Source organism: Vigna radiata, chromosome 8 (assembly GCF_000741045.1).
Source record: "Vigna radiata var. radiata cultivar VC1973A chromosome 8, Vradiata_ver6, whole genome shotgun sequence".
Taxonomy (NCBI): Eukaryota; Viridiplantae; Streptophyta; class Magnoliopsida; order Fabales; family Fabaceae; genus Vigna; species Vigna radiata.
In genome coordinates this window covers 15,498,594-15,525,716 of record NC_028358.1, presented here as the reverse complement: position 1 = coordinate 15,525,716, position 27,123 = coordinate 15,498,594, and the positions used below count along the sequence as shown (strand labels likewise).

Genomic DNA, 27,123 nt, shown 5'->3' with positions numbered 1-27,123 from the left:
ACCTGCATATCAGCATATAGTACACAATCTCAACATCAATCAATATTAAAGTATCATCAAGCAATACTCATCACACGTAAATCAACATTAGACCATCACATCAGATATAGGTTTCAAGAGTACATCAACACCAATATTAAAAACAGAAGAAAATAAGTTCAATAATTCAAAACAAAAGATAAGAAAAATCATGCTTTATTGATGATAGCATCCATCAGTAGATGTTATCTCAACTCCTCATCCCATGCTATCATCAGAATCTTCCTCCTCCTCTTCTTCTTCTTCATCAGCATCTTCATAATCATCGTCTTCATCATCCTCCTCCATAGTTGGAGCTTCAGCTGCTTTAGCTCCACTGGCTTGTGCCTGATCCTCTGGCCATTGATAACGGTTGAAAACCCGTTATTTTTATACATAACTTTTACACTTAATGCACCCTTTTTGACTTAAAAACTTGCTTAGACTCATGTTTTTGCTTTAATTTTGTAAATAAGAGAGTTAAGGACATGCTTTATGATTTTATCACCAAATTCCCTTGATTTTGTAGGTCTATTGAATGATTTGAAAGAAGGGTTGAAGTATCAAGGAGTTGTAGTGCAGAAAACTCAACCAAAATGCGGAAAAAACAACCAGTCAACCAAAAAAGTCAACCAGTCAACCAGTCAACCAGAGAAGTCAATCAGTCAACCAGAATGTTGAAAAGTCAACCAAAGTGCAGTTTTGTGCCGCATGTGGCGCTGGGCGGTGACCTAGTGCTGAGCGCCAGTTTTTCCAGTTTTTCACGGTTTTTCCCTTCGACGACACCGCTGGGCACCATTTTGAATGTCGTACCCACCATCGAGCAGTGAGCCACCACTGAGCGGTGTACTATTGCACCTGGGGTAGTTTCTTCTTCGATTTAATGAATTATAAATAGATTTGTACGATCTAGATGGTCCATCTTTTGGCAGAAAGGACGTAGAAATACACTTCATCACTCCTTGGAGGCGGATTTTGGATGTGGAGGCAGTGAGCGCGGTACTCATTCCTTTCTTTCTAACTTACCCTCAACGTTCTTAACTAAATCCCCTCAACTCAACTCTCAATTTTTTGAATTTCATGTAACTTCCACTCACTTCACCACCCCTCAATTAATCAATACATTTAATCTCTCACACCTCTCAAACATTCAACAATTAAGAACCTTTTATGCAACTAGAATAGAGATAAATCAAAATAAACAAAGATAAATCCAAACAATCGGGTTGCCTCCCAGGTATGCTTGTTTAACGTCACGAGCCTGACCCATGAATCCTCCAACACCCTTCAGTAGGTGTATCTCTTCTCACTATCACCTATCAGTAGGTGTTTAGTAGCTTAGTATCCTTTAGTAGATACTCAATCATCTAGGATCCACCAGTAGATGCTACGCCTTAGCAGGCTAATAACCAAACAAAACAATGTTCCAAAGTATTTAAGTTACATCACTAAAATAATTAAATCAAAGAAATCAATGATTTTGAGTCACTGGGGTGCCTCCCAGCAACCGCTCTTTTAACGTCATTAGCTTGATGATAATGCCCTAAAAACCGTTATTTTTACACTTAAAATTGATATCAAAAGACACCCTTTATGGCTTAAAATGAGCATAAAATCAAGCAAAACACTTTGTTTAGTCAAAAGAGAGTCAAAAGTTGTTTTTAGAGATATTATGCTTTTTTTTGCATTGTTTTGTAGGAGTTGATGAGATTTGAGGATGGAAGTGAAGAAGAGAGGACTTAGACTCAAAAAAAGAGGAAAAAAGGAAGAAAAGAAGAGTCAAGTTAACCGCTCAACGCTATTTCCAACGCTGAGCGCCAGTTTCGAAGGAGAGTCCATTGTCTCTCGCTTGAGCGACACCACTGAGCGTCCAGCGATTTGGAGGCAAACCGCTCAGCGGTCAAGTTAAGCGCTCAGCATTGGAATGTTGGGCTTGGCTTAAATTCTGTTACTTTTATGCGTTATAAATAGCCCCAGTGCGACCTTCAGAGTAATCTTTTGGCAAGCAGAGATGTCCAGAGCACTTCTACACTCCTTGGAGGCAGTTCCTTGGATGCTTAGGCTCCAATTTATCAAATCTAGGGTTTACTCCTTCATCTTTTCCATTAATTCCATCTAGTTTCACCATGCCTATGGTGAACTAAACCCTTTGTTGTCGGGGAACAATGTAATCCTTTTGAAACTCTTTTATATTGAAATTCTTATTTTATTCATATGCTTGTATTATCAATTGTTGGGTTTCTTATCTATGATTAATGCTCTTATCATTTAACTCATTCGGTAAGAAGATATTTGTCTTTGTCGATACGGAGACGTACGGGGAAGTCATGAACTGATAGGAATTCCCTTGATTAAGCAATACTGCCTAGAGATAGGGGTAGGACGACCAATTGTATTTGCTTCTGTAATATATTGCATTACTAATTACTTAGGGAGACTAGGGTTGGTAAACTGGTAATAAGTAATAGGCTCTTTTCGCCAAGAGATCGGGTTTAGAGTAGGCTAAGAAAGTTTGCATGACAATTTGATAATAAAGCGAATTTAATAAGAAAAGTATATATAAGAGAGTGGATAAGGATGAAATTGTAAACCCCAACAACTCCATTAATTCATATCTTTTCTTTGCCAATTGATTCACTTGCATTTGCATGTTTATTTTCGTTTTGCATACAACTACAAAATTATTTCTTTTCAAGTCTTATGAGATCAATTTACATGAAAGATTAGGCCTAAGAGTCCTTTGGGAGAACGATATTCGGTCTTACCGTTTATTACTTGATAACGATCTGGTACACTTGCCAGGGGCTTAACAAGTTTTTCGCTGTTGCCGGGGACTCGTGGTTTAACTTTTCAAGTAGTGTAAATTGACTAAATTTGACTTGTTTGTATATATTTTGTTTTCGCTTTTGTTTTATTTATTTTTTTTATAAAAGTTCTTCTAGGGTTTTTGTTTCTTGTTTATGCAGGAAGCCATTCATACTAGAAGTAAAAAAAACCAGCAACCGCTTCTTGAAGGACTGACAGACAGAATGGGAAAGAGAGTTAGATGTCCATCTAGAGAATTGTTTCCTTCTCCTGAGAGATTGTTACAACCCTCACCAGAGGCTCTTACACAAGATCTAGAAGAGATGGCAGCTGAGCAACCTCCTCCTAGACGCACACTTGCTGATGCATCAAATGTGTTGGGCCCGTTTCAATTAAACAGTATAGCCATGCTCAGGGACAACATAACCAATATGGTGATGGAACCCTGCATTAATTCATTTGGTACAAAGTAACCAATTTCACAGTTTTTCAAATGAAAATCCTTATGATCATTTGACAACATTTAGTGAAATTGGCAACACTGTGAAGATGACCGGAGTATCTGATGATCGAGTAAAACTTAGCTTGTTTCCTTTCTCACTAGGAGGCAATGCTAAGATATGGTTGAACTCCTTTCCAGAAGGAACTTCACTACGTGGGATACTGTGGCATCCAAATTCATGAATAATATTTTCCACACTCGAAAGTCACCCAAGGAAGGTTGGAGATTACATAGTTTAAACTAGGCATGGAAGAAACTCTTGGACAAGCATGGGATAGGTTTAAAGGCCTATAGAGGAAGACGTCTGTTCATGGTTTTGGCAAGACAACTCTAGTTCTTGCATACCTTGGAGGCTTAAACACACAGTCAAAGATGATGCTAGATGCCTCAGCCGGAGGTGACATAAAGAAAAAGACTGAGGATGAGGCCTATAACCTAATTAAGAGTATGGCTGCAAATGAACAGGAGACTTATTGTGAGATGGGCACACCAGTGCAGAAGAGGGGAGTTTTGCATTTGCCTGCTGATGATGCTATGCTAGCTCAGAACCACCTCCTTACTCAAAAACTGGATAATTTTACAAAGGTTTTTTCACAACTTCCAAAGGAGATTCGAAATGTCTCCCAAGCACAACAACTTTGTGATTTCTGTGGAGGTGACCACATTAATGGTCAATGTGCTATGCCGGAAGACATGCAACAGGAGGCTAATTACATGGGTAATCAGTTCCAAAATAGGAATTGAAATTTCAACCAAGGTAACTTTAACCAATTCCCAATGATGCAAGGAATGGAAAAATTTCCTAGATCTTTCACCTTCGGAGGACGTTTCTTCTTCAAAGCCACACTACAAGTACCATGTTCATCAATAGTCTCCTCATCTAGATATCTCTTATTTATGAGGAACCTTTTCAGATTTCTTGCATACACAGGAACCTGTTGCAATGCATCAATTAGAGGAACTTTAATCTCCAATTTCTTGAAGATTTCTACAAAATAGCCTAATTGTTTCTCTTTATCAATCTTTTCACACTCCTGAGGAAGAATCTTTTCTCTTTTTTGCATTTTTTCTCTTCCCTCTTCTTCTCTTTCTTTTTCATCTCAACCTCACCTTTTCTTTCTTCTTTTTCTTCTCTCTTTTCTAACGCAACTCTCTCTTTTTTTCTCACTATAGCTTTACATTCTTCCTTAGGGTTAACCTCAGTGTTAGCCCAAAATTGCTTCTCTGCTTTATCCTCCGTCTTCTTGGCCAGTTGGCCGACCTGCATCTCCAAATTTCTCATACCAGCTTCAGCGCTCTTATGATTGGAGGTACTCACCTGCATAAATTGTTGGAACATCTCTTTCAACTTTGTGGTTTTATCATTTAAAGCAGATACCTATTGTCATAGTGATGGTTGTTGTTGTGGTCTATTGAATTGTCCTGCTTGTCCAACTTATCCATTTTGCCCTTGACCCATGCTTTGGTGAAGTTTCCAGCCTTGGTTGAAATTACCTTCGTTGTATTGGAATTGATTGCCCATATAATTGACTTCTTCTTGGGCCTCCACTGGAAAAGCACATTGACCATTGATATGACCACCAACACATAATTCACAAAGTTGTTGTTGAACTTGTTAAACGTTCTTCAGCTCCTTTGGCAATTGAGCAAGTGTCTTCGTCAAATTCTCCAACTCTTGAGTTATGATTTTATTCTATGCAAGTAAGGCATCTTGAGATTGTAATTGTAGAACTCCCTTCTGTTGAGGTGGAGCTCCTCTTTCACTATGCATATCGTTATCATGAGTAGCCATGTTATCAATCAATTCAAAGGCTTCCTCTGGAGTCTTGCACTTTATATTACCTTCAACTGAGGCATCTAGCATTAGTTTCGTTTCAGAGACAAGACCTCCAAGGAACAGAAGGACTATTGTTGCTTCTTCAAAGCCATGTGTGGGTGTCTTCCTCAGTAATCCTTTTTATATATCTCACGCTTGACTTAGAGTTTCTTCCATGTCTTGCCTGAAAGAAGAAATTTCTTGCTTCCCTTGTTGATTTTAGACTGTGGGAAGTACTTGTTCAGAAACTTTGAAACCACAGCTTTCCAGTCAGTAAAGCTATCCTTCGGGGAAAGAATTCAACCATAGCTTATCATTGTCTCCCAATGAGAAAGGAAACAAACTAAGCTTTATAGTGTCATCCGGCACACCATTGATCTTCACAGTATTGCAAATCTCATTGAATGGTCAGATGCTCATATGGACTTTCATGAGATGGTCCATTGAATTGGTTGCTCTTCACCAATTATATCAACGCCGGTTTCACCTCCATGTTTGTAGCATTGACCCTTGGCCTTGCAATGCTATTAAAGTGATGAGGGCCAACAACAGTGGTGTAATCCGCCAGAGTGTGTCTTTCATTTTTCTCTCCAACCATCTCTTCAGTACTATGGTCAGATTCCTGTGATAAGGGTTGTAAAAGTGTTTCTGGAGAAGGGAATAATTCTCTAGATGTTCTATTTTTCCTTCTCCTTCTTATTCCACTCAATCCTTCAAGAAGAGGTTCTGAATTTTTCTTGCTCTTAGCATGAATTGTATCCTGCATACACAAGAAAACAAAACCCTAGCAAGCACTTATTAGAACAAACAAAAATAAATAAATAAAAAATCAAGTCAAAGTTAATCAATAATCACACGAATAGAATAGTTAAACCACAAGTCCCCGACAACGGCACCAAAAACTTGTTTGGACTTCGACAAGTATACCAAATCGTATCAAGTAATATAAATGGTAAATCCAAGTATCGTTTTCCCTAGAGACTCATGGCCTAGACAGACATGAGATTTGTTGATTATTTAAGACTTGAGGACAAAACATTTGGTTTTTATAATGCAGAAAATAAATATGAATGCAAGTGTTAATCAATTGACCAAAAGAATGCACAGGTGAATGGTTGATAAAATATGGAATGATTGTGTTGTTTGAATTTCTGACTTATCCTATCCACTCTCATGTATTTAAGAATTCAACTTTTTCATTAATGTTAATGCCACCCTCTAAAACACTTAAACTCGAAGTCTCAATGAGATAAGTCTATCCTTAATTACGAGTTCAATCAATTCCTAGCATCCCTAATAATTAATTGTGAAGCACAAGAGTGTATATGCAACCAACCCTCATATTCCTATGTCTAGGTAATACTACCTTTGGGAGAATTTTCCCAGTTCTATATTTCCTCGTATGTGTCCATATCGACAAAATCAAGAATCATGCAATTGAATGAGTTAAACAAAGCAAGCATTGAGTATGGAGGAAAAACCCTAACAATTAATGAAGTAAAGCATATATATAATATATATCAATTCAATACATGAGAGTTTCAAAGGATTACATTGTTTCCCCCAACAACAATGGAAGTTTACTTCACCATAGACATGGTGAACCTAGATGAAATAAGGAAAAGAATAAAAGATAAAACCCTAAAAGTTGAAGATCGGAGCTTCCACATCCAAAATATGCCTCCTAGGGGTGAACGAAATGTTTTTGCACTTCTTTCTGTCAAAAGATAGACCCTCTAGGTCGTCCAAACCCTTATATAGTTTATAAAAAATAGCAGAAATTGGCCTAAGCCCACGTTGTCAGCGCTCAACGCTAAAAAGGGCGCTTAGTGGAAAGTGCATATCTTAAATGACGCTCAGCAGTGGTGCTCAGGTGTGAGACAAGAGACTCTGGCGCTCACCAGTGGCGCTTACGTGTGAGATAGAAGATCCTAAAGCTCAACGGTGGCGTCCAAGCGTGAAACAGTAGAAATTGGCGCTTAGAGCCCCACACTAACGCTCAGCGCTCTCTACGATTCTTCTATGTACTTGTTGACACTCTGGCAAGTGTACCAGATCTTTCCAAGTAATATAATTGGTAAACCCAATATCGTTCTTCCCAAGGAACTCGAAGCCCTTATCGTTCGTGTAAAGTGAAATCGTAAGACTTGCAAAGAGAAATTAATTGGTTTAGATGCAAGAAACAACAAATAAACATGCAAATGTGATTGATTCAATTGACGAGGAAAAGACTATGGATGAATGGAGTTGTTGGGGTTTACAATTTCATCTTATCCACTCTCTCTTATCTACTCCTCTTATTTAATTTGCTTTATTATCTAATTTTCATGCAAACTTTCTTAGTCTACCCTTAACCCGATCCCTTGGCGAAAAGAGCCTATTATTAATTACTGGCTTGTTATCCCTAGTCTCCCCTGGTAACTAATAATGCATTATAAACGGAAGCGAAAACAATTGATCGTCCTACCCCCTATCCCTATGTGGTATTGCTTAATCCAGGAATTTCCCCCACTTCATGATAGTATTGTATGTTCCTGTATTAATACAGACAAACAACAATTATCGAATGAGTTAAACGATAAAAGCATTAAGCGCAGATGAGAAACCCAATAATTGATAATCAAAGCATACGACAAGCATATAAATAAATAAGAGTTTCAATAAAAGAGAGTTTCAAAATATGACATTGCTCCCCAACAACAAAAGGGCTTAGTTCACCATTTTCATGGTGAACTTAGATGAAAAATGATGGAAGAATGGAAAAGCAAACCCTAGATTGGATAAAAAGGAGCCTAAGCATCCAAGAGATCTTCTCCAAGGAGTGAAAATTAGGTCTGGCCGCCCTCTTCTATCAAAAGAATGAATCTAAACTCGCACTAGGGCTATTTATAGCTGAGGAGCGTCATAAAATTTAGGCCCAAGCCCAGCAGACAACTGCCCAGCGTCACACTTTTCACGCCCGGCCGTTTCCTCATCATTGCGCCACCGCCCAGCGGTGAATTGTGCCGCCCGGCGGTTTTCCCCTAGTCGCAAAATCGCCTGGCTGGGCGCCTGACAGTGGTTCCTCCTCGCATTTGGCCGCCCAGTGGTGAATTTTGGCGCTGGGCGGTTTCTAGATTCTTCTTTTTTTCATGTTTCTTCTTCTATCCTGAGTCTAAGACCTTCCATCTTCAATCCCATTCTTCATTTTCATCAAAAATGCTGCAAAACAATGCAAAACAAGCATAATATCTCTAAAACAGCTTTTGACTCTCAACTTACTCAACTTACGCGTTTTGCTTGATTCTAAGCTCATTCTAAGCCTTAAAGGGTGTATTTTGATCTCAAATGAAACATGAAAATAATTGTTTTTCAACCGTTATCAGTACTACTTTTCCACCTTCTCCTGACTCCAACTCCTTACTATTTCAAGTTCTTCATCCAAATCACCTTAATTGTCAAAACAAGGAAAGCCAAGCATAAAACCAATAATACCACCTTCAACTCTCTTATTCTCTCAACTTAAGCAAAAGCATGATTTCAAGCTAGTGTCTAAGTCATAAAGGGTGTTTTTAATATCAAAATTAAGTATAAAAATAATAGTATTTCAACCGTTATCACTTAATGCCCCAAAAGGGGGCCCAGGCAGTGGTTGCGGCACTTGATTGACGCTCAGCGGCGGCGCTCAAGCATGAGACATAAGAAACTTGCGTTCAGCGCCCCAAAAAGGCACTCAACACCATCTGCGATTCTTCTATGTGCTACTTTTCCAACTTTTCCTGACTCCAACTCCTTACTACTTCAGCATCTTCTTCCAAATCACCTTAATTCCTGTCAAGAAAAGGAAAACCAAGCATAAAACCAATAATACCACCTTCAACTCTCTTATTCTCATAACTTTCTCATAACTTAAGCAAAAGCATGATTTCAAGTTAGTTTCTAAGTCATACAGGGTGTTTTAAGTATCAAAATTAAGTATAAAAATAATAGTATTTCAACCGTTATCATGTGACCACTCATACCACAATGAATGCCTACACGTTTTCCTTTCTTATTCAAGAATTCATTCTTCCTATAATGCATAGATTCAGCATTCCCATTCTTCCCACAAAAGGAACATGTCAATACATTGGTAGTAGCTATAACCTTGTTTTCTAAATTGGAATTCACATTATTCCCATTTAACTATCTTTCTTATTGTCAAACATAAGAAAATATTATCAAGATATAAGGTAAAGGATCCATTAACAACATATGTGACTTGATATTATATATTATTCGCTTAAGCCCCTTAAGAATTGCATTGCATGGTCTTTCGCTTTTCTTTGAGCGATCAAATATAAAACATTGCAAGAACCTTAGCATCTTCAAATAGGATTTAGACGAAAGTTCTTGAGGTCGTCCCAAATAATTCTTAGTTTTGTAAAATATTCATTATAGTTTGCTCTCCTTGTCTTAACTATGTCGCATCCATTTGGTATTAAGAAATAATTGCTACTGAACTGTTTCAATATTTTGGGGTGTTTAAGGATTAATGGAATCTATTATGAAATGTATTGAGTGGTAAATTTTATTATGGCTTGAGTGGTCTATGGACATATGTGGTATGTGGTGTTAAAGTATTTAAGTTCTTTTGGATTTTTATTTAAGTTCAATTTTTCTTGCTATGTGTATGAATAATGTTGCTTAGAAATTTTAAATTATGATGTTAATAATATGTTTTGCTTTGTTGACTAAGGTTGAATTGTTGTTGTGATCTGGCCGAAACTTTTTATGGCTTTGGATGAATATGTAGGTTGTTTTGTGGTTTTCATGGTGTTGAAGAATTTCATACACTTATGTCATTGTTTATTTAACTTATCCTTTTTTTTATCATTTCAGCAACCTGGTGATGAAATGAGTCTGAATCTCCTTTGGGTATAAAACAATCATTTTGTCGTAATAATATTTAGGAAGTTTATGATGTTTTTTAGGATGAAACAATATTTAACTATTATAAATTTTGAATAATTATTGATTAAGTTGTAATTACATTTCATTTTAAATTACTTGTATGTTACCATGGTGATTTTGATAATGAAATGATATTTATTTGTCATTTCTTTTTGTTACATTAATATATTTTAATCCTGTTATAAATAAGTATTGTTGATACAAACATATAAACACCTTAAATGGTGACATAAATTAAATAACGTAAGCAAAATAAAATAATAAACCCTCAAACTAAATAATACAAATGACGAAGGTTAAAACCTCTAAAGTATAATTGTCAAATTGAATAGAATATCCCAAAAAAAAGCAAAAAATGCACGTAATTTTTATAATAAAATAGCTGAAAACAAAGGAGGTTAAAAACCTTCCATAAAGGTTTGGAAGACTCTCAACAAATTAATTTGTGGAGGGTAAAAATCCTCCCAAAATTTAAAAGAAAAAATCACTAAGTAACATTCCTTTTTATAGTGTCTAAACATTCCAACAATTTAATGTACTCTAAATGATATAATCATAAATACTTAAAAGACTTGAAGAAAACATGGAGAAATAAAAAGAACATAATAACTTTTATGATTTGTATTTTAATCTTTAGTAACATAGATTTTCATAGGTTTGTATTTTGTTTTTCTAATTTTTTTCTCTTAGTTTAGTTGTAAAGTAAATATGCAAATATTCAAAGCAACTAGTAACATTGACATGTCAAAAATTAGGATCTCAAACTTAATCAATTGAATCAAATCACAAATCTTAAGTCTCTTCTATTTATCAGCATAGCCTCTTGTTTTGATATTGGTTTACAACAAAACATTTTCATAATAATATCCAGAAATTGATCCTTATTTCTCATCATGGATATTTCTTAAACATTATGCTACAAAAAAGTAACCTTAAATCATAATTTTGATGAAGCTTGATTGAAGGGATAAGTAAGCAACTACATGTAATGAAAGTGAATTAATAGGTGGTTACAAAGACATTAATTAACGGAAAATCATAACACATGTTTGTAGTACTTCAGCAATATTAATTAATTATGGAAGTTTTATTTGTCACACATGTTAACTATTATTTTTTACATTATAAATAAGACGTAGTAGGCACTATGAAATTCAGTAATATATTTGTAAAAAACTAACTTCTATTAAAACATACTGACGTAATGACTGTTAATAGGATGACTTGTCTTACAATGTAATTCTTTACTTTATAGCTGTTCTTTCTTTTTACTTAAAGTTCTACCATTCTTTTTAATTCTTTAACATTTTATACTCATTACTATTTGTTTTTGTTAATTATATTATGCGAAGTGTTTATCATCAAAATTAGTATGTTCATTACATTACGTTAGAGGCTTTTCATGTCATAAAGAGTTAAAATTATTAAAATGAGTATATTTTTATGTATAGTTCAAAATCGAATTGTTTATATTAATATAAATGCAATAATTATTTGCCTAAATCCATATATTTACATTTTATCATAAATATTTATTTAATAATAAGTAAAAGTAAAAATCATAAACTGAAAGTTTCAATCTTTATCGATACTGTTTTTACTTAAAGCATTATTATTAATATATTACTTTAAAAATAATTTAAATTAGGGTTAAATATGTTTTTAGTCCCTATACTTTGGGACGATTTTGGTTTTAGTCCCTTTTTCAAATTAAGGTACAATTTAGTCCTTCAACTTTAGAAAACTCTGGTTTTATTCCTTTTTACCAAATTTTTTTAACTTTATTTACTGTTTCAAACGCGTTTCATTATAGCATTTGGATTGTTTATACTGTTTGACAAATTTATACTGTTTAGTGCTTGAAACAACAAATAAAGTTAAAAAAAATTTGGTAAAAATGACTAAAACCAGAGTTTTCTAAAGTTGAAGGACTAAATTGTGAGGGACTAAAACTAAAATCGCCCCAAAGTATAGGGACTAAAAACATATTTAACCCTTTAAATTATGACAATTAGTGAAATTTGTGGACCAATTTCAATAAAGATCGTGAATTAAACTCATGGAATGAATCATTGCAAAAGAGATATGCTTGGAATTTTCTCTTTTATAACTTTTAAGTGAATTCCACTAAGAAGAAGTGAGATCTATCAAACAAAGAGTTGAACAAAGGTCATTTAATTAATCAATCTAATTTCTTCCAATCACAAAATGTTAAAAAGAGTATGCCAGAAATTATTCTGTAGCTGGCCACAAGTTGCATAAATTTAGTGCTCCCCAAAAAAATCACCTGGTACAATTTGATTTGACATTGTTCATCACGGGTTATCATTTAGTAAGTTAATTTAACCCGGCTCATTTATTAGCGAGTCAGAAAAATTTAAATTCGAGTTGATCCACCACTGATTGGTGGGTAAACACATTAACTCATTGGCTCAATTAATTACAATTTTTTTAAAATAAAAAAAAAATTACAAATTTTCTGTAATTCAAATCTAAACAAATTTCACTCCCAAATTTCACTCCCAACATGTGTTATTTAATTAGTTTTGAAAATAAAGAACTTAAATAATTTTTTCAAGCAAAAAATAATAAATATTTTTTTTATTAAATTAAAATTAAATTTTAATAGAATAAAGTTAGGTAAGTAAATTGGTGGACTAACCTGACTCACCATGAGTTTAACCCGAATGAGTCAAGTTTAAATAATTACGGTGAGATTTAAATTATTTTGTTTATTTTGTTATAATTCATGGACTACTTCAAGTTTAAATAATTTTTTGTCATTATAAAATTAATATATAATAATAATAATAAACTCATTCGGGTTAATCCATGAATTATAACACATTTTGACCGCTCTAATAACTTTCATTTCATTTGAAGTATAAGAATTAATCCTTTGGGAGTTGCTCCCTCCACCCTCACGAATACTCGATGCACCTCTCCAATATTTTTTTAATGTCAAAAGTATCCCTTTTTACCTTATATTTATTTTTTCTTTCTAAAACCTAATTCTCTACCTCGTTTTCACTCTTTATCTTTACCGGGCACCTCCACTCCCCCAAACTCTCCCAATTCTCACTTTCTCATTTTTGAGATCCATCATCCATTTGTTCCTACTTCTCCATTTTTAGATCTCTCCTCACCCCACTCTCTTGCATATAATTACCTAACATATTATAAAAAACTAAAAATTTTAAATACTAAATAAATTATTTAAATTAAATTAATTTAATAAACTAAAACCTATAAAAAATAAATTCAACCTTCAACGGATGTGGATGTGGCCACATCATCCACATCCGTTAGCCACATCGGATGTGGCATATCCGTTTAAGTAATAAAATAAATTAAATTTTAAATAATCAATTAAATAAAACAAAAATCAATTTAATTAAATTAATAATAATTATTTCATTAAATAAAATAAAATTAATTTACATATAATTATCTAACATATTTAAAAAAAATAAAAATTTTAAATACTAAACAAATTAATTTAAAATACAATAATTTAATAAACTAAAAACTACGAAAAAAAAATCAACCTTCAACGGATGTGGTATATCTGTTTAAATAACAAAAATCAAAATAAATAAAAATAAAATTATACATTCCTAGGAATGTGGCATATCCGTCAACGGATGTGTTGACATCCGTTTCAGCAGAGATAACGGATATCAACATCATTTTCCCTTTAGTGAATGTTGATATCTGTCAACGGATTATCACATTCGTTAAAAGATTACCATAACTCCTTCGCACACCTACGACGAAAGTTTCCTCTGTTGTCTACGGTAACCATCACCACAAACACCAAACTCTGTCACCACTAATTCTTTGTACCACTTGCAACCTCCCACCAAGAAAAGCCCACCACTGCACACACTTAGAGCACTACACACCCTCAGAGAGAACAATGAAACACAGAAAAAAGAAAGAAAAGGATAGCTGAATTTCGTGTGCAAGTTTGGTGTGGGGGTACATTCTTGTAAAAGGATGACCATTAATGAAGTAGGTTAATGTTAGTGAAAATTTACTGCAGAGTAAATAAAGACAAATTTGTCATGGGAAGATGGTGGGAGTATTTGGTGGTGGTGAAAGCAGCAACACCCTAATTTTTTTTACCAAAATTTATTCATGTCTTAAATGAAATCAGGTTTGATTGGCATTATTTTTTCTTACCACCCATTTACATTCCTCGTACAAATTACTTTAACGAAAAAAAAAAGTGATAAATGAAAAGAAAAAAAGAACCTTTTTTAGTGATGTGAAATCCTCCAAATAAACATGTACATCTAGCCTGCCCCATCCATTATTGCACAGATTTTGTTTGTAAGCACCTTCTCGGATTACAATAATGGTTAGAAAAATATACTTTTAGACATATAAATTTATCCTTTCTTATTTTATTTTTTTTAAATATATAAAAATTTACTTTTTTATAATTATTTTACTATTGTACAGTGTGTTAAATTACTATAAAAATATGTCATAATATCACTACTATAATTATTATCATAATTATATTAGTAAAGCACATTTATAAGAGACAAATAACTACTCATTTTAAAGTTTTACATATTACAAATTTGTTTTATTTAATTTGTAAAATTTTCAATACATTTTCTTACCAAATATATATATATATATATATATATATATATATAAATTATAAACTTATCTTATTTTTATTCGATACTTCTTTTATTAATAATCTTCACAATTATAATAAGATGATTCAGTGTATGAAAATAATTTTGTATTATGTTACCTTTTAGACTTAAGAATGATTGACGTTTAAGGCACAGAAAGTTGTACTTTTTGGTTGTTATTATTTAGCCAAGAAGAACCATTGTGAACATTTGTGCTTAAACACATTGAAAAAGCTGAGTGGAAGTTGTCAATTTAATTAAGAATTGGTATACAAACATGTTTTTTTTATGGAATGTGCATTGCACATGATGATTCATATTACTCAATAGATAGGAAAAGTATAGTTTAGAGTGAGCAGATAAGAATAATATATATAACTTTACCAAAGGTTAACACTCTCACTAATTCAAGGATTCATCAGTGGTCCAACATCTCTACTCAGTTTTTTTAACTTTGTCCTTTTCTTACTGCTTCTAGTTTCATCACAAATCCTCACGTCATTGGGTAGACCCTGTCTGCTCAAGAGTTCTTTGCTATACAACATAATAATGTAATGTTTGTCGACCATGACAACGATTCATTACAGAAAAAAAAAATCATATATTTTGATATAATATTATTATAAATTAAGATTATAATAAGAGTGTGAAATGAGTCAATCTTATCAAAGTTAGTTTATTATGAGTTTAACTAAAAGTGAGTTTTTATAAATTAAAAGTTTTGTAATCTAACTTATTTAAGGAGATAGATTCATTTAAACATATTTTGTTTTTCTAATTTTTTTCATATATTTATTGTGGTAGAATCAAATATTAAAAGAGACTAATTCAATTCGTGAGTTCATAGCAATAGGATGAGGATATTTGTCTATCTCACTAAACACTAACCAGAGTTAAGAAATAATATTATAAAGATGATAATTAAATAATGAAATATTAACTTATATAATTAGATAAAACAAATAAATTAAAAATTTAAATTATCAAACTATATTTTAGTTTTGAAAAAACTAAAATGTCAATCTACATAATTAAAATTAATAAATAATTATAAAAAACATTGATGGTGAATTATATAATGATCCAATTAAAATTTATTTAACTCAGCTTAAGATTTAATTTAATCAACATTTATAATTCAATCGGACTTCAACCCTATCAGTCTAACTAGCTCATATATTTGATCTTAACAACCTAACACCACCATTGATATAATGGTAAGAAAGGATAGAAGTTAATGTCTTATGAAAAATTCAAAATGTAAAAATAAGAAAATTAAAGAGAAACCCATAAATTTATATTGTTGAAAATGGTATGATTATTTTTTATATGGAATTGGCTCATAATTAATTATTATTGAGACGGTTCGCAATATTGAGTTGAGAGAAAATTACTTTAAGTAACAAATACGTGTTTATGAGAATTCAAATTAAATTAATAAAGAATTGGATAATTCTCAACAAAAAGTTTATAAAGAAACTTTAGGGAAAGTAATATTAAATTATAAAAAAAAAAAGTTGAATGAAGAGGGAAACAGCTGTGGACACAGGAAGATGAGAGATTAATGGTCTGTGAAGATGGAAAATAAATACGTATTGGTGATGTCATCCTCTAAAAGATGGTAAGTAGTATTTTAAAGATGAGAAGGAAGTGATTGGTTTTGTTTTGTAGCTGGGTTTTGGACCACAATGAAAATGACAATCCTTGTTCTGCTGAGATAAACCGAAATGATGCGATGCTGTTGTCACATGAAGAATGAAGAGACTACTAACGTTGCTGCCATTGATGATTTTGAGTTAAAGACAAAGATGGTAAATGGGTAGGGTCCCATGAAGCTGCTTCTATTTTCTGGACTATTTGGGGGGTTCACCACGTGACTCAACTCAACACCTTCTACATCACTTCTTTCACTTATTTATTTATTCCTTCTTCCACCATGCTTTCATCTCTCACTCCCTTAATATTCAATCAATGAAGCAACACTTTGCTTTTCTTTTCTTTCTTCTCCTTCTTTCCTCCTTCCTAGTTTCTCCCCGTCTCCTTCAACCACCCAAAGGTAAATCACATCACATCCTATATTATATTCTATTCTATTATATATTATATCTTTCTTCACCGCACAACTTTATATAGGTGAGAAGGAAGTGCAGCTCAATCATCGGTCCTTCTTTCACCTAAATGACAATATGGAAGAAGTACGTCTCATGTTTAACCTATCTCTATCTCCATCTCCATTTGCATGTTGCTTTCTCATACACACAGTTTAAAACCAAAATGCTATAAAATATTTTCTGCTTGTATTTCTATTCTCACTTTAAATGTAACAATGTAATTGTTTTCTTTTAACAAAAACTAGTGAAAAGAATTGTCTTCTGTTTCCACTTTCTGTTCACTGTTTGCTACAGACTTTTTAAAGAGATTGAAAACAGGAAATGTTTCTCTAATTGGATGTCATTTCATACAGTTAATGGGTTCAGAGGAGTGCTTTGTGAAGGATGAAGGGTGCAATAGCAGAAGGATGATGGTGGAGGCGCACTTGGATTACATCTACACGCAACACCACAAGCCTTGAATTAATTGGACTTGAACTTTGGTTCAAAGGCAGAGTATTAAGTACGAGTCCCTGATATAAAACCAATAAAACCGTCTTCTGTTTTTTCCGGGATTCAAGTTGTGCCTGTCATTGAAAATGAAAAAGAAATAATTAATTATATTAGCTAAGGATAGATGGTGAATCATCACATAATTTTTCGGGATATACGTTTTCCATGGTGTATATGTTTATTCACAAATCATAAACGTCTGATATTATTTATATAATTATTCCTATATAACTGTCACCACCTTGGTCACTTTGCCCAAACAAATGCCTTTTAGTTTTTGAATCACTTGTGTAATTTTAATTTCTCAGTAGTCTCTCAGTTCCAAGTCTACCTATTGTGTTTCTCAAATTTAGTAATTATGCAATTTCCGTCTCTTGCACACATAGTACATTAGCATTTTCTTTTTTAAACCATGTTAAACATCACTACAAAATGTTGACATCTTAAATTTTCATTAATCACATGTCACCACATGAAAAGTCTAAAAACAAGAACAAAATAAATACAAGTAAACTAGTACTGTAAAATTCGTTCAAATGGAAAAGTTAAAATTGTTAAGAAAGAAAATTGCACAAATAGGATAATCAGATACCGAAAATACAATTAATATGAAGTATTTTCTATGTCAGCACTCTCGTGATCATGAATGAATCGAATTCAGTGACAAGTCTATTTACTCGTGTTGGTTGTGTAAATGATTTGCAATTCTATAGCCCTTGATGTAACTTGTCAAGAAATTGGAACACTAAACCTTTTCTTCTTTTAAAGGAAGATATACAATTAGGATACCTTATCCCTCCAGAAGCCCAAATTATAATTGTTGGACCTAAGGGAGTTTAGTGCCCGTGACCAATAAGCAGTTGATGTTGCATTTGACAGAAGCACCACTAGTCCAATGTTAAGGGGAAGAAGTTGAAATATGCAGCCGATAGGTTAGAAAAATAACATAAAGTACCAATAAGGTATCAGTTAATGAATCTATTTATGACACGACATAATTGAAATAGTTTCATTAACTGATAAATAACAAGATTAGCACCTGGATGACTAATGAGTCCTCTCCAACAAACATTTTGATGTGTCATTGAACGTTTTCACAAAGAAAACTTAATATCAACTCTTGAGCAACAAGGAACAGGTAGTAATTTGACAGTGGCAAAAATAAATGACAAGAAAAGCAAAACGCAGACTAAAATGGCAAAAACGTACAGATGCTGTGCGAATATCATTCATTAAGTACATACTTCACCAACTAAATGCTAGGGGTGAAAAGGCGTATTTACCTAGCAGAATCAACATTAAACAATAAAGGCTCCGCATCCGAATAGGAAATGTACATCTTTCATCTTTATTGAAAGCCAAAAAAATGAAAAACTCAGTCAGTACTCTGCAAGAAAAATACAAATCAACATTCGCTATTGTTCATAGAAATGAAATTTATAACATTAGGAAAGCAATGTCCCGGTAGAAAGTAACACTGCAATTCCGAAACCCCTTGCGGACAGGGTGTAAGGAAAACATATTAAAGGTAATCAGAATAGTTGGAATTCATATGATACAGAGAATGCCATCCAACATTTGGGATAACTACAACGACCACAGTGCTTTGCCCCATATTACAACCAGATGTTGTTTAAAAGGCAAAAATCCACTTCAATAAGCAAAATGAAGTAATGCAACCACATCAATGAGCAAAAGTTGAGGTGGAAAAGCTAACGCACTTTACATACTCTGAACACTAAGGAATATCCTCCTCCTTCCTGAGTGCAAAACAAACTATAGAAAACAAAAGAAAAAGGAAGTGCACAAAATTCTTTTGACAGCTCTAGAAACCTATTAGAAAACAATTTAGCATTAAGAGCCATAAGATTTGATTAATTCAAAGTAAACCTTAGTTTCCTCACCTACTAAGTTCTTGTTACAACAGAGCTCCAATGTTAACTTGATTTAATCCTGTCCCTGCAAAATGTAACAGGTCCAGACATTGTCAGCAATAAAAGTCCTTCAATTTGAAGTAAGCAAATAGTGGGGGGAAACAAAATAACAAAACATGTTTTTTAAACTTGAGAGACAGAGAACCTAGGGCAATCAACTGACATTGTCTGGTAACAGGGCAAGTTAACTTTCAATGCTCAACTGCCACTGATACAAGAGCATAGAAACCAAAAATTTGAGCAGACACCCTCTTTCAAATAGGAAAGATGTGTTACATTAAACTTAAACAAAACCTCGTTTCTGTCCACGAATATCAAGTAATAAGTCTTACCATCTCAGGGACACATGAAATCAAGTTATCTGATAAGCAATTTGCATGAATGATGGGACCCCTTCTAGTACCCATATCTCCGGTTCCCATCTCACTGTTGCTATCAGAGTTAGCAAAGTAAACAGCTCCTTTGAACATCCATTCCCCACTTTCCTCACAATAAAAATCCTCAAATAGCTCACCGCACAACACACACAAGCATTGGTTTTCATCTGCTACAACCATAGCATCCTCTTGACTTCTGTCTGCTTCATTGCCATATGTATCTACAGAATCAGCCTCATTCTCTGATACATATTCAGCCTTGCCAACAATCCAGTCACTTGACTTAAGATACCATCTCGATGCCTTAGTTAAACCATTCTCTTCTCTATCCCTTGTGGCATGCCACTCCAAGTGTCTATTGAACTGCTTTTGGAATCTAAGTCTAAAGCCACAAATGCTGCAATGATGTGGAAGATCATCAAATAATCCACTAATTACAGATGAATGGAATTCTCGTAATACATCATGCTTAAACTCAAAGCCAATGAGATTTACAACTCCTGGACTGGTTGATTCAGACAAGGATAGGGGCGTTCTTGCAGTGTCATCAACCTCATCTTTGATTGAAGGGACTGGAACAGCTGCAGAACCAGAAATTGAGGCCACAGGCAAAGAGTTACCGGTGGTAATGCTATCGCTTTCTTCTTCCAGTCGATTCAGCAACTCAGAGGGCACCTTAGATGTTGATTCTGTTTCTGCAGATATCAAGCCTTTTGCAACTAAAGAGCTTAAAAGGTTGGCAATTGGATTCAAGTTATTACTGGTATCACTTGTCTGGGCAGAGGCACTGCTGACATTAGAGGAAGCAGATGGTAGAGTAGATAACCTAGGTGGTTGTCCAGCCTTTCTTTGAGGCATTTTTGAGAGAGCAGATGAATTATCACCAGAAGGACCTAATGAAGATGGTAATGCACTTGTGGACACTGAAGAAATTAATGTGGCAGGGGAAGGACCACCTGTTCTTGAAGGCCGAACACCTAATCGAGTTGGAAGATTCCCTGTACTCATGCTACTTTTAGTTTCTCTGACTAAAGGAACCTTGGACACAGGTGGCTTCTCAGTCTTAACAGTGACCTCAAGAGAAGTGCCCAATTGCTGCTGATGCCTTGCCTGAAAAGTCATTGAAGAGAATGGACCCTGCAAATTTTTCAGTTGTGATCTTTGTAAGTGACCATCCTGAATATTAGGGGGAAGAGCAGTTGAAGAATCTTTAATATAGTGGCTCTGCAGACCTCCCAGAAATCCAGATGCCTTATATGTCTGGGGAAGGTCTTGCTCAGCCAAATTTTGCACAGGATGAGAATAGTGCACACTTACTGGCGGTGATGGAGACCTCCGCTGCAAAGGTGACTGCCCTGAAGGGTTTTCAGCTCCCAAAGAATGAAAGGGTCCTGCAATTCCTGGCAATCCTATGGTTGCACTTGACAGGAATGGCCGACTCCCCATTCTGGCAGTAGAGGCATTTGTATTGGTCGGTATGGCACCAAGTGTGGACACAAATCTGCTGGAGTGACCAGCTTTTCGATTCAACTCATGAATAGAATGCTGCTCCTGCAATGGCCATGATAGTGATGAATGATGTTGAGATGCAGGAAATTGTTTCTTTTCATTGGCTTGAGATTCAATAGCTAATTCTCTATCAGCATTTACCACAAAAGGATTTCTGACTTGGATGCGATCTTCAACTTCCTGCACACAAAATATATATATACACAACAATTAATGTGCATAGCTACATAATTTAACAATGCAAAATGACCAGGAAAAAACCAGGATTATTGTATTAACTGGTCAGTAATTGAAGGATCTGTGTTTCTAGGGATTTGGAGTTTAACTGACAATAATTAGAAAATTAGGATCATGTTATTTGAGTCCCAGAGTCCTGGATATGTGAGATTCCAATTCTAGGAACAACTTCCTTTATTTTTCTTCTTTTCATTAAATTTTAAGAGTCCTATAAGCTTGGGTTGGGTATCAATTAGTGTCCTGGCCACCTGCAGTTAGCATATTATTTCATCCTAAAACAGAACTTTATGAAGAATTTCTCAACCAAATATTGTTTCCAATACCATCCCTATAGATCTAACTCAAATCAGATTGAGGTGAGTGTGACAGTTGTCTATATATACTTTTTCAGGCTTTATCACTGGTCAGAATAAGAATTGGGTTTTTCCTAGTATGACCTCTCATGCCCACCAGTACTGGACTTGGTACATAGATAATATGGTAAGTAATCCTAATTTTTTAATGAATCTAGGATAGACTCTAATAACATTTTAGAAAATAGAGTTGAGCCTACTCAATAAGCTTGTGAGATGCAGATTGTTCCTGATTTATACTCTCTTCAGGCTTTATTTCTAACCAATGTAGGACTTGGCCTTTTCTGAACATATTTTGCATCATTTTGATATCCAAATCACCAACTACTACCAAGCTTACCAAATTCTCATCATCAGCAGTCCAAGCATCTTTGCTCAAGCTGCTAACAATTGATGTACCATGACCAGTCAAGCCAGAGTTCATCTCATCCCATGTGTACTCCTCTTCCTCGGAATTTTTCCAGCTATTTGAGATCACACTGCTCTGTGTGCTAGTTATATTATGTGCCGGTTGATGATGTGCATCCAAAACCATGGACTTTGGTGCTTCAGTACTTGAAAAACTATACTTGTGACTCAAACCATTTCTTTGCCCGGGCATGGTCCCCGCAGCAACACCAGATTTGTTGTACCAACCTTTGTCATGTCCTGACTCGGTCACCCTACCACTAGGTCGGCTGATACCCAAGCCTATATTCCTTGAAATATTGGAACCAAGTTCATTGCTTCCATAGGATGCACTAGTGCTCTTTTCTGGAACAGAATCATTGAATGCATCTCTTCGAGCACGATGATCATTCTGCAATGTATATTATCACATTAAATCATGACAACTGACAGTGAATGGAATAAGGGGAAAGAAACTTTACTTCACGTGCATTGACGCTAACAGTAACATTATGATCCACCCATGATCGTAAAACACCTAAAGTTCTACCAGGAATCTCTTGGTCATCATTTGAGTTTGAAATTGCTCCAGTCATATCATCAACTCCTTTAGTCTTCAAGACAGAAAAAGTATATGCCAAAAGAATTAAGCACTAGAGATGTGAAACAAGAAAGGATATGGCTGCTTAAAGTAACATGTAAAATGTCTTTTTTCTATAACAGTTAAATTATCAGCTCTGCAAGGCAACATTTGTATGGATAATATCTATAGAACAGTGACAGGTAGCTCTAACAAACCCATCCCCCCAACCAGGGCGAAGAGTTCAATGTTTCCAAGTTAATGCATCCAAGCTAGAGTTGGTTGACTAGATGTATAAAGCGGACTTGCCTACGATAACTCACAAGACATATTGTCAATCAAAAAAGTGTTAATGATAAAAAGAGTTAAAGTGCTTCAATTAATCCATATAATATATCCAAATCCATTTTCACCATGGAATGAATTCATAATCCAATTCATCACAACATAAATTCTGTATTTTATATCTTGACCTATCCCAACCAAATCAATGTTCTAAAACTTTAAAGGATAAATTAGGGTGCAATCATTTCACCCACCCTGCTGGACTGCTGAAGACGTTGTCTTTCTAAATACTTGGGATTAACATGAATACTATGAGGTGGACGTTGTGACTGTGAATCACTCCTGAGTGTAGAAGAAGCAGATGAGCCATTGACTGCAGAAGTGAAGCCCAGTTCTTTCTCAATAATCTGAAGGGTCTGAGGAGGAAAGACTCCTTTCCAAGTTCCAAAAAGATGCCTCATACTTTGATGGACTGAAGGATCAACCTGTCTGTATGCTTTGCAGAATACCTAATATGTAAAGGAGTAATTAGAAACTATCAACATAAAAATAGACACCTAAAATCACAAATACATGCAGCACTTGAGTACTTGCATAACATAACTACTTAACGTACTTATAGACAATTACAAGATGATGATTACAAGAGAGGAAAAACGAAATCAACAACTATCTAAAAGAAGAATAAATGTCTGACCTCAGGTAGCCTGGCAGCGAAGTATTTTATATAATCCCGCCCAATGTTCTTAACAATACTGTCTAAGAGATAAAGTGATGGCAGCTTTTGATCACTAGGAACCTGGAAATTCATTAACACAACTTATAAAAAAAGGACCTCTTTTAGTATTACAAAAAGATTAATGACCAAAGAACAAGAAAAGACAGCCTGCATGTGTAAAGTAACAGAAACCAATAATATACTGCTCGCACTTGGAAAATAGCAGTAAATAAAATGAAAATTCAGAAATAGTATATCAACAGCAATTGGATCTAAAATTACATAGAAGTTTCACTAAAATGTCACGACTGTTCAAAATTTAGTTATTTCATTCCTTAGTTCTAGTTGCCTCTAACAGTCAAGGTCTCATAGTAGGGAGATAACTAACAAAAGTAAACAAACACAAAAAACAGTATAAACATTTTTATTGGTCATTTTGATCATATGTTGCCCTTCATGGAACAGTGCAACATATAACAAAAGTCTTAACAATGAACAAGATGTATTAGAGCGGTCTTTGGAAACTCAGGAAATATGAAACGTCTTAGCCACAATCTCCATTCCTATAAAAAGAATATGATTCAACCTTTAGATCAAAATAAATACCAATGGTTCCTCCCACTATTTGATTCAAATTGACTTTAGAGGGATACATCTCTGTTATCATAAATTACATGCTACATGTAACTCCCTCAATCAAAGCAAATGTACAAGTAGAAAAATGAAATGATAAAATTACAATGTCTTTGTACAACTGGACTATACAAATTCTGTCTAAAATATAACCCCTCCCCCCCACACCTAAAAAGAAACAGCCAGAGAGGTAATGCATTGGCTCGTGATCTACAAAGCGACAAAATACTGTAAAAGTAGAATGTATATTACAAATATTGGAAATGGAGACAGGGAGCTGGAGAGACAGAACATTTATGAGATTGGCAACAGTGAAATGGTAATGTTCACATAATGTGTTCACTAAAATTATTTTAAAGATTCATCTCCCCTTGTGCATACTTAGTCAAGAAAATACCAGGTCAAGTGTGGTGTACCACTCTCTAGTGATGCTGCTTGTCTGTTGCAAATGATTACCAAACCGCCATAATCTTGCAGATTGAAGAATGATAGCCTTTTCAAGTTTATTTTTATTTAGATTGCAGAGCTTTATATACGCCAAGCGTTGAGTGGACCAATGAAATGAAATTGGAAAATTATAATAAAGCCCATATCTCCATACATGTTTCTCTCTTCCCATGACAACTGCAACTCTTTCCCCAATCACCAGACAACTTCTACAACAGTAACAACACTAAAGAACCACATTCCATTAATGGCAAACATTACAATACTGTCGCTCTTTCTCGGAAAGACGCTGTACCACACCACAAAACATAAGAAATGACACAATTTATCATAATATCAGGATCCCGTTTTCCTTTTCTATTCCAAGTATGTTACAACAATTTTCTATCAGGATCACCAACATAATAAAATTTCCTTTCCTTTTCTATCCGTTCAATTCAATCAGAAATTGGCTACATATCCCTAACAAAACAACAATTGAACAGAGAAACAGCTGCACAGTACTATAAACTAAGTTCACCTCTAGAATGTTAGCACAAACAGTTGCTGCAATGGCCTTCTCCGCAGCTTGGTTCTCCCCTGCAATGATAGTCAAGTTGGTAATTATCGGTTTCGAGTTGAAAGTAAGTTCTGCTAGAGCTGCCTTATACTGAGTAACAAGCTCCTGAAATGGCAGTGGCTGGGGCTGATAACCGCCACCTCCAGCACCACCCCGGCGACCAAATTCATTGCTTTCAACGTCTCTTTCGTTTGTTCTAAACCTTGCAGACGGTAACGTCGAAGCCCCAGAAATCACTTGTAGCTGAGGAAACTGTCTCGCACCAGAATTCGGAGCCCGATCCAGCTCTTCCATCAATCGGGGCTTCTTCGGTCCAGGCTCTCGCGATCTATCGAACAGTCTACGCGAGTTCTCCATGCCAGCCAAATCAAACGCCCAAAAACTAAACAAAAATAAACTCCCAATCCTAACCCTAACTTAGATACAATTGCGCGACAAAGATGTATAAACTAGATTACAAGATGAAAACAGCTTCGCTGTTATTGTATTATTTACATCAAACCAGAACAATCGAAATAGGCAGGAAAAGCTACAAAACTGAAACAAAAACAAAAACAATTCTAAATTGTACAAGGATAATAGCAATAAAACCCTAATTTCCGTTAGTACAATAAGAAAAGAAGAAGAGGAGGAGCGGTAGAACAGAGAGGGTTGAAGAGCCTTGAAAATTTGTTCCTGTGTGGGTAAAGAAGAAAAGAATAGTTGGAATTCGACAAAGAAGAGATGAAATAACAGTGTAAGAGTAAAGCTGGTTTTTCAGACAAGGCCTTGTGATATTTTCTCATGTTTTTCAAGGAGGAGACTATTTTAAATGGATGGATTTCCTTAATAAACTCTGCTTTTGTCTATTGTTTGACTCCAAAATCTGTTTTTTTTTTTATTTTTATTTTGTGTTTGATGGGGACACTTATCAATAGGTATGTGAGTGAGACCATCTTCCAAATATGGTGAAAAATGGTGGGGTTTTGAGATTTAACTAAATGAGACATGGTGCGTGATAGAAGAAAATATCAACAAGTGCAACCAGATTGCTACTAATTTTAAAATTCTTTTAACTTTCCTTTTTTGTAAATTTTAAAATTGTTTGAGATATTTTTCTTCAAAAAAAAATACCTTGGGATAGAAGTAGATACAAAACTAAAATATACTACCATGTGTCTACTTGTTAAATCTATATTAGAAGATTTGGAACGGATAAGATTACCAAAGTGGCATATATCATGATTTTCTTTCTAAAATATACGTTATGATTTTTTTTTTCACATGTTCTTCACCAAATCTTCAATTCATTTTGTAATTCAATGGTTTTTTATAAGCTTGATGTTAAATCTTACATAATAATTCTATAGTTGCCAGGAAGTTGGCCTTTTAATCACTAGGGTACCATCACTTTTCGAAGTTATGAGAAAAATTGATAGAAATGGAAAGTTTTGTATCAATCGATAAGGTGTGTATATGTGCATGACATTACATTAAGAAAAAACAAAGCTAACTATGTTTTATGTTTTGATTTCTAAGGTTTTTGTTCTTATTTTAAATTTTTATATTTAAAAAATCACTTTTCATCTTATTTATTAGTGTGACATAAATAAATACAATAAATTAATTAATTTTTTTTTTGCAAGTAAATTATTTCAATGAATGTTTGATATGTTAAAAGTGGGTTTTAGGCCTAAATCTATCCCACAAAATTGGCTTGTAAGGTGAGATTTGCACCTTACTTATATATCATAATTTGACCTTATCTCTAGTCGATATGAGACTTCCAACACA

At 34.4% G+C, this 27,123-nt stretch overlaps 2 protein-coding genes across 12 annotated transcripts; one reads left to right on the top strand and one right to left on the bottom strand.

Annotated features, from left to right (window-relative positions):
• The first annotated feature begins 16,437 nt into the window (after positions 1-16,437).
• On the top strand, positions 16,438-17,568 carry LOC106771931 (putative phytosulfokines 6). The gene is made up of 3 exons (XM_014657991.2): positions 16,438-16,784; positions 16,862-16,923; positions 17,193-17,568. Exons 1-3 carry the CDS (start codon positions 16,700-16,702, stop codon positions 17,298-17,300), a joined length of 255 nt encoding a protein of 84 aa, XP_014513477.1. The 5' UTR covers positions 16,438-16,699; the 3' UTR covers positions 17,301-17,568.
• Positions 17,269-26,294, bottom strand: LOC106771930 (polyadenylation and cleavage factor homolog 4). 11 transcript variants are annotated; one of them, XR_002669046.1, is made up of 11 exons: positions 25,312-26,292; positions 23,691-23,792; positions 23,248-23,502; positions 22,611-22,742; positions 22,082-22,540; positions 20,960-21,331; positions 19,598-20,779; positions 19,236-19,290; positions 18,615-18,718; positions 18,121-18,218; positions 17,276-17,405 (listed from the first exon to the last, which is right to left on the bottom strand). XR_002669046.1 is itself a non-coding variant. In XM_014657988.2 (9 exons), the coding sequence occupies exons 1-8, from the start codon at positions 25,705-25,707 to the stop codon at positions 19,279-19,281; spliced, it is 2,910 nt and encodes a 969-aa protein (XP_014513474.1). In that variant the 5' UTR covers positions 25,708-26,292; the 3' UTR covers positions 17,294-17,405; positions 19,236-19,278. The 11 variants fall into 11 exon arrangements, 7 of the variants coding, with proteins under 7 accessions (XP_014513474.1, XP_022640358.1, XP_014513471.1 ...); XR_002669045.1 differs by having other exon boundaries at positions 18,615-18,677; XR_002669044.1 differs by lacking the exon at positions 18,121-18,218 and having other exon boundaries at positions 17,269-17,405.
• Positions 26,295-27,123: the final 829 nt, after the last annotated feature.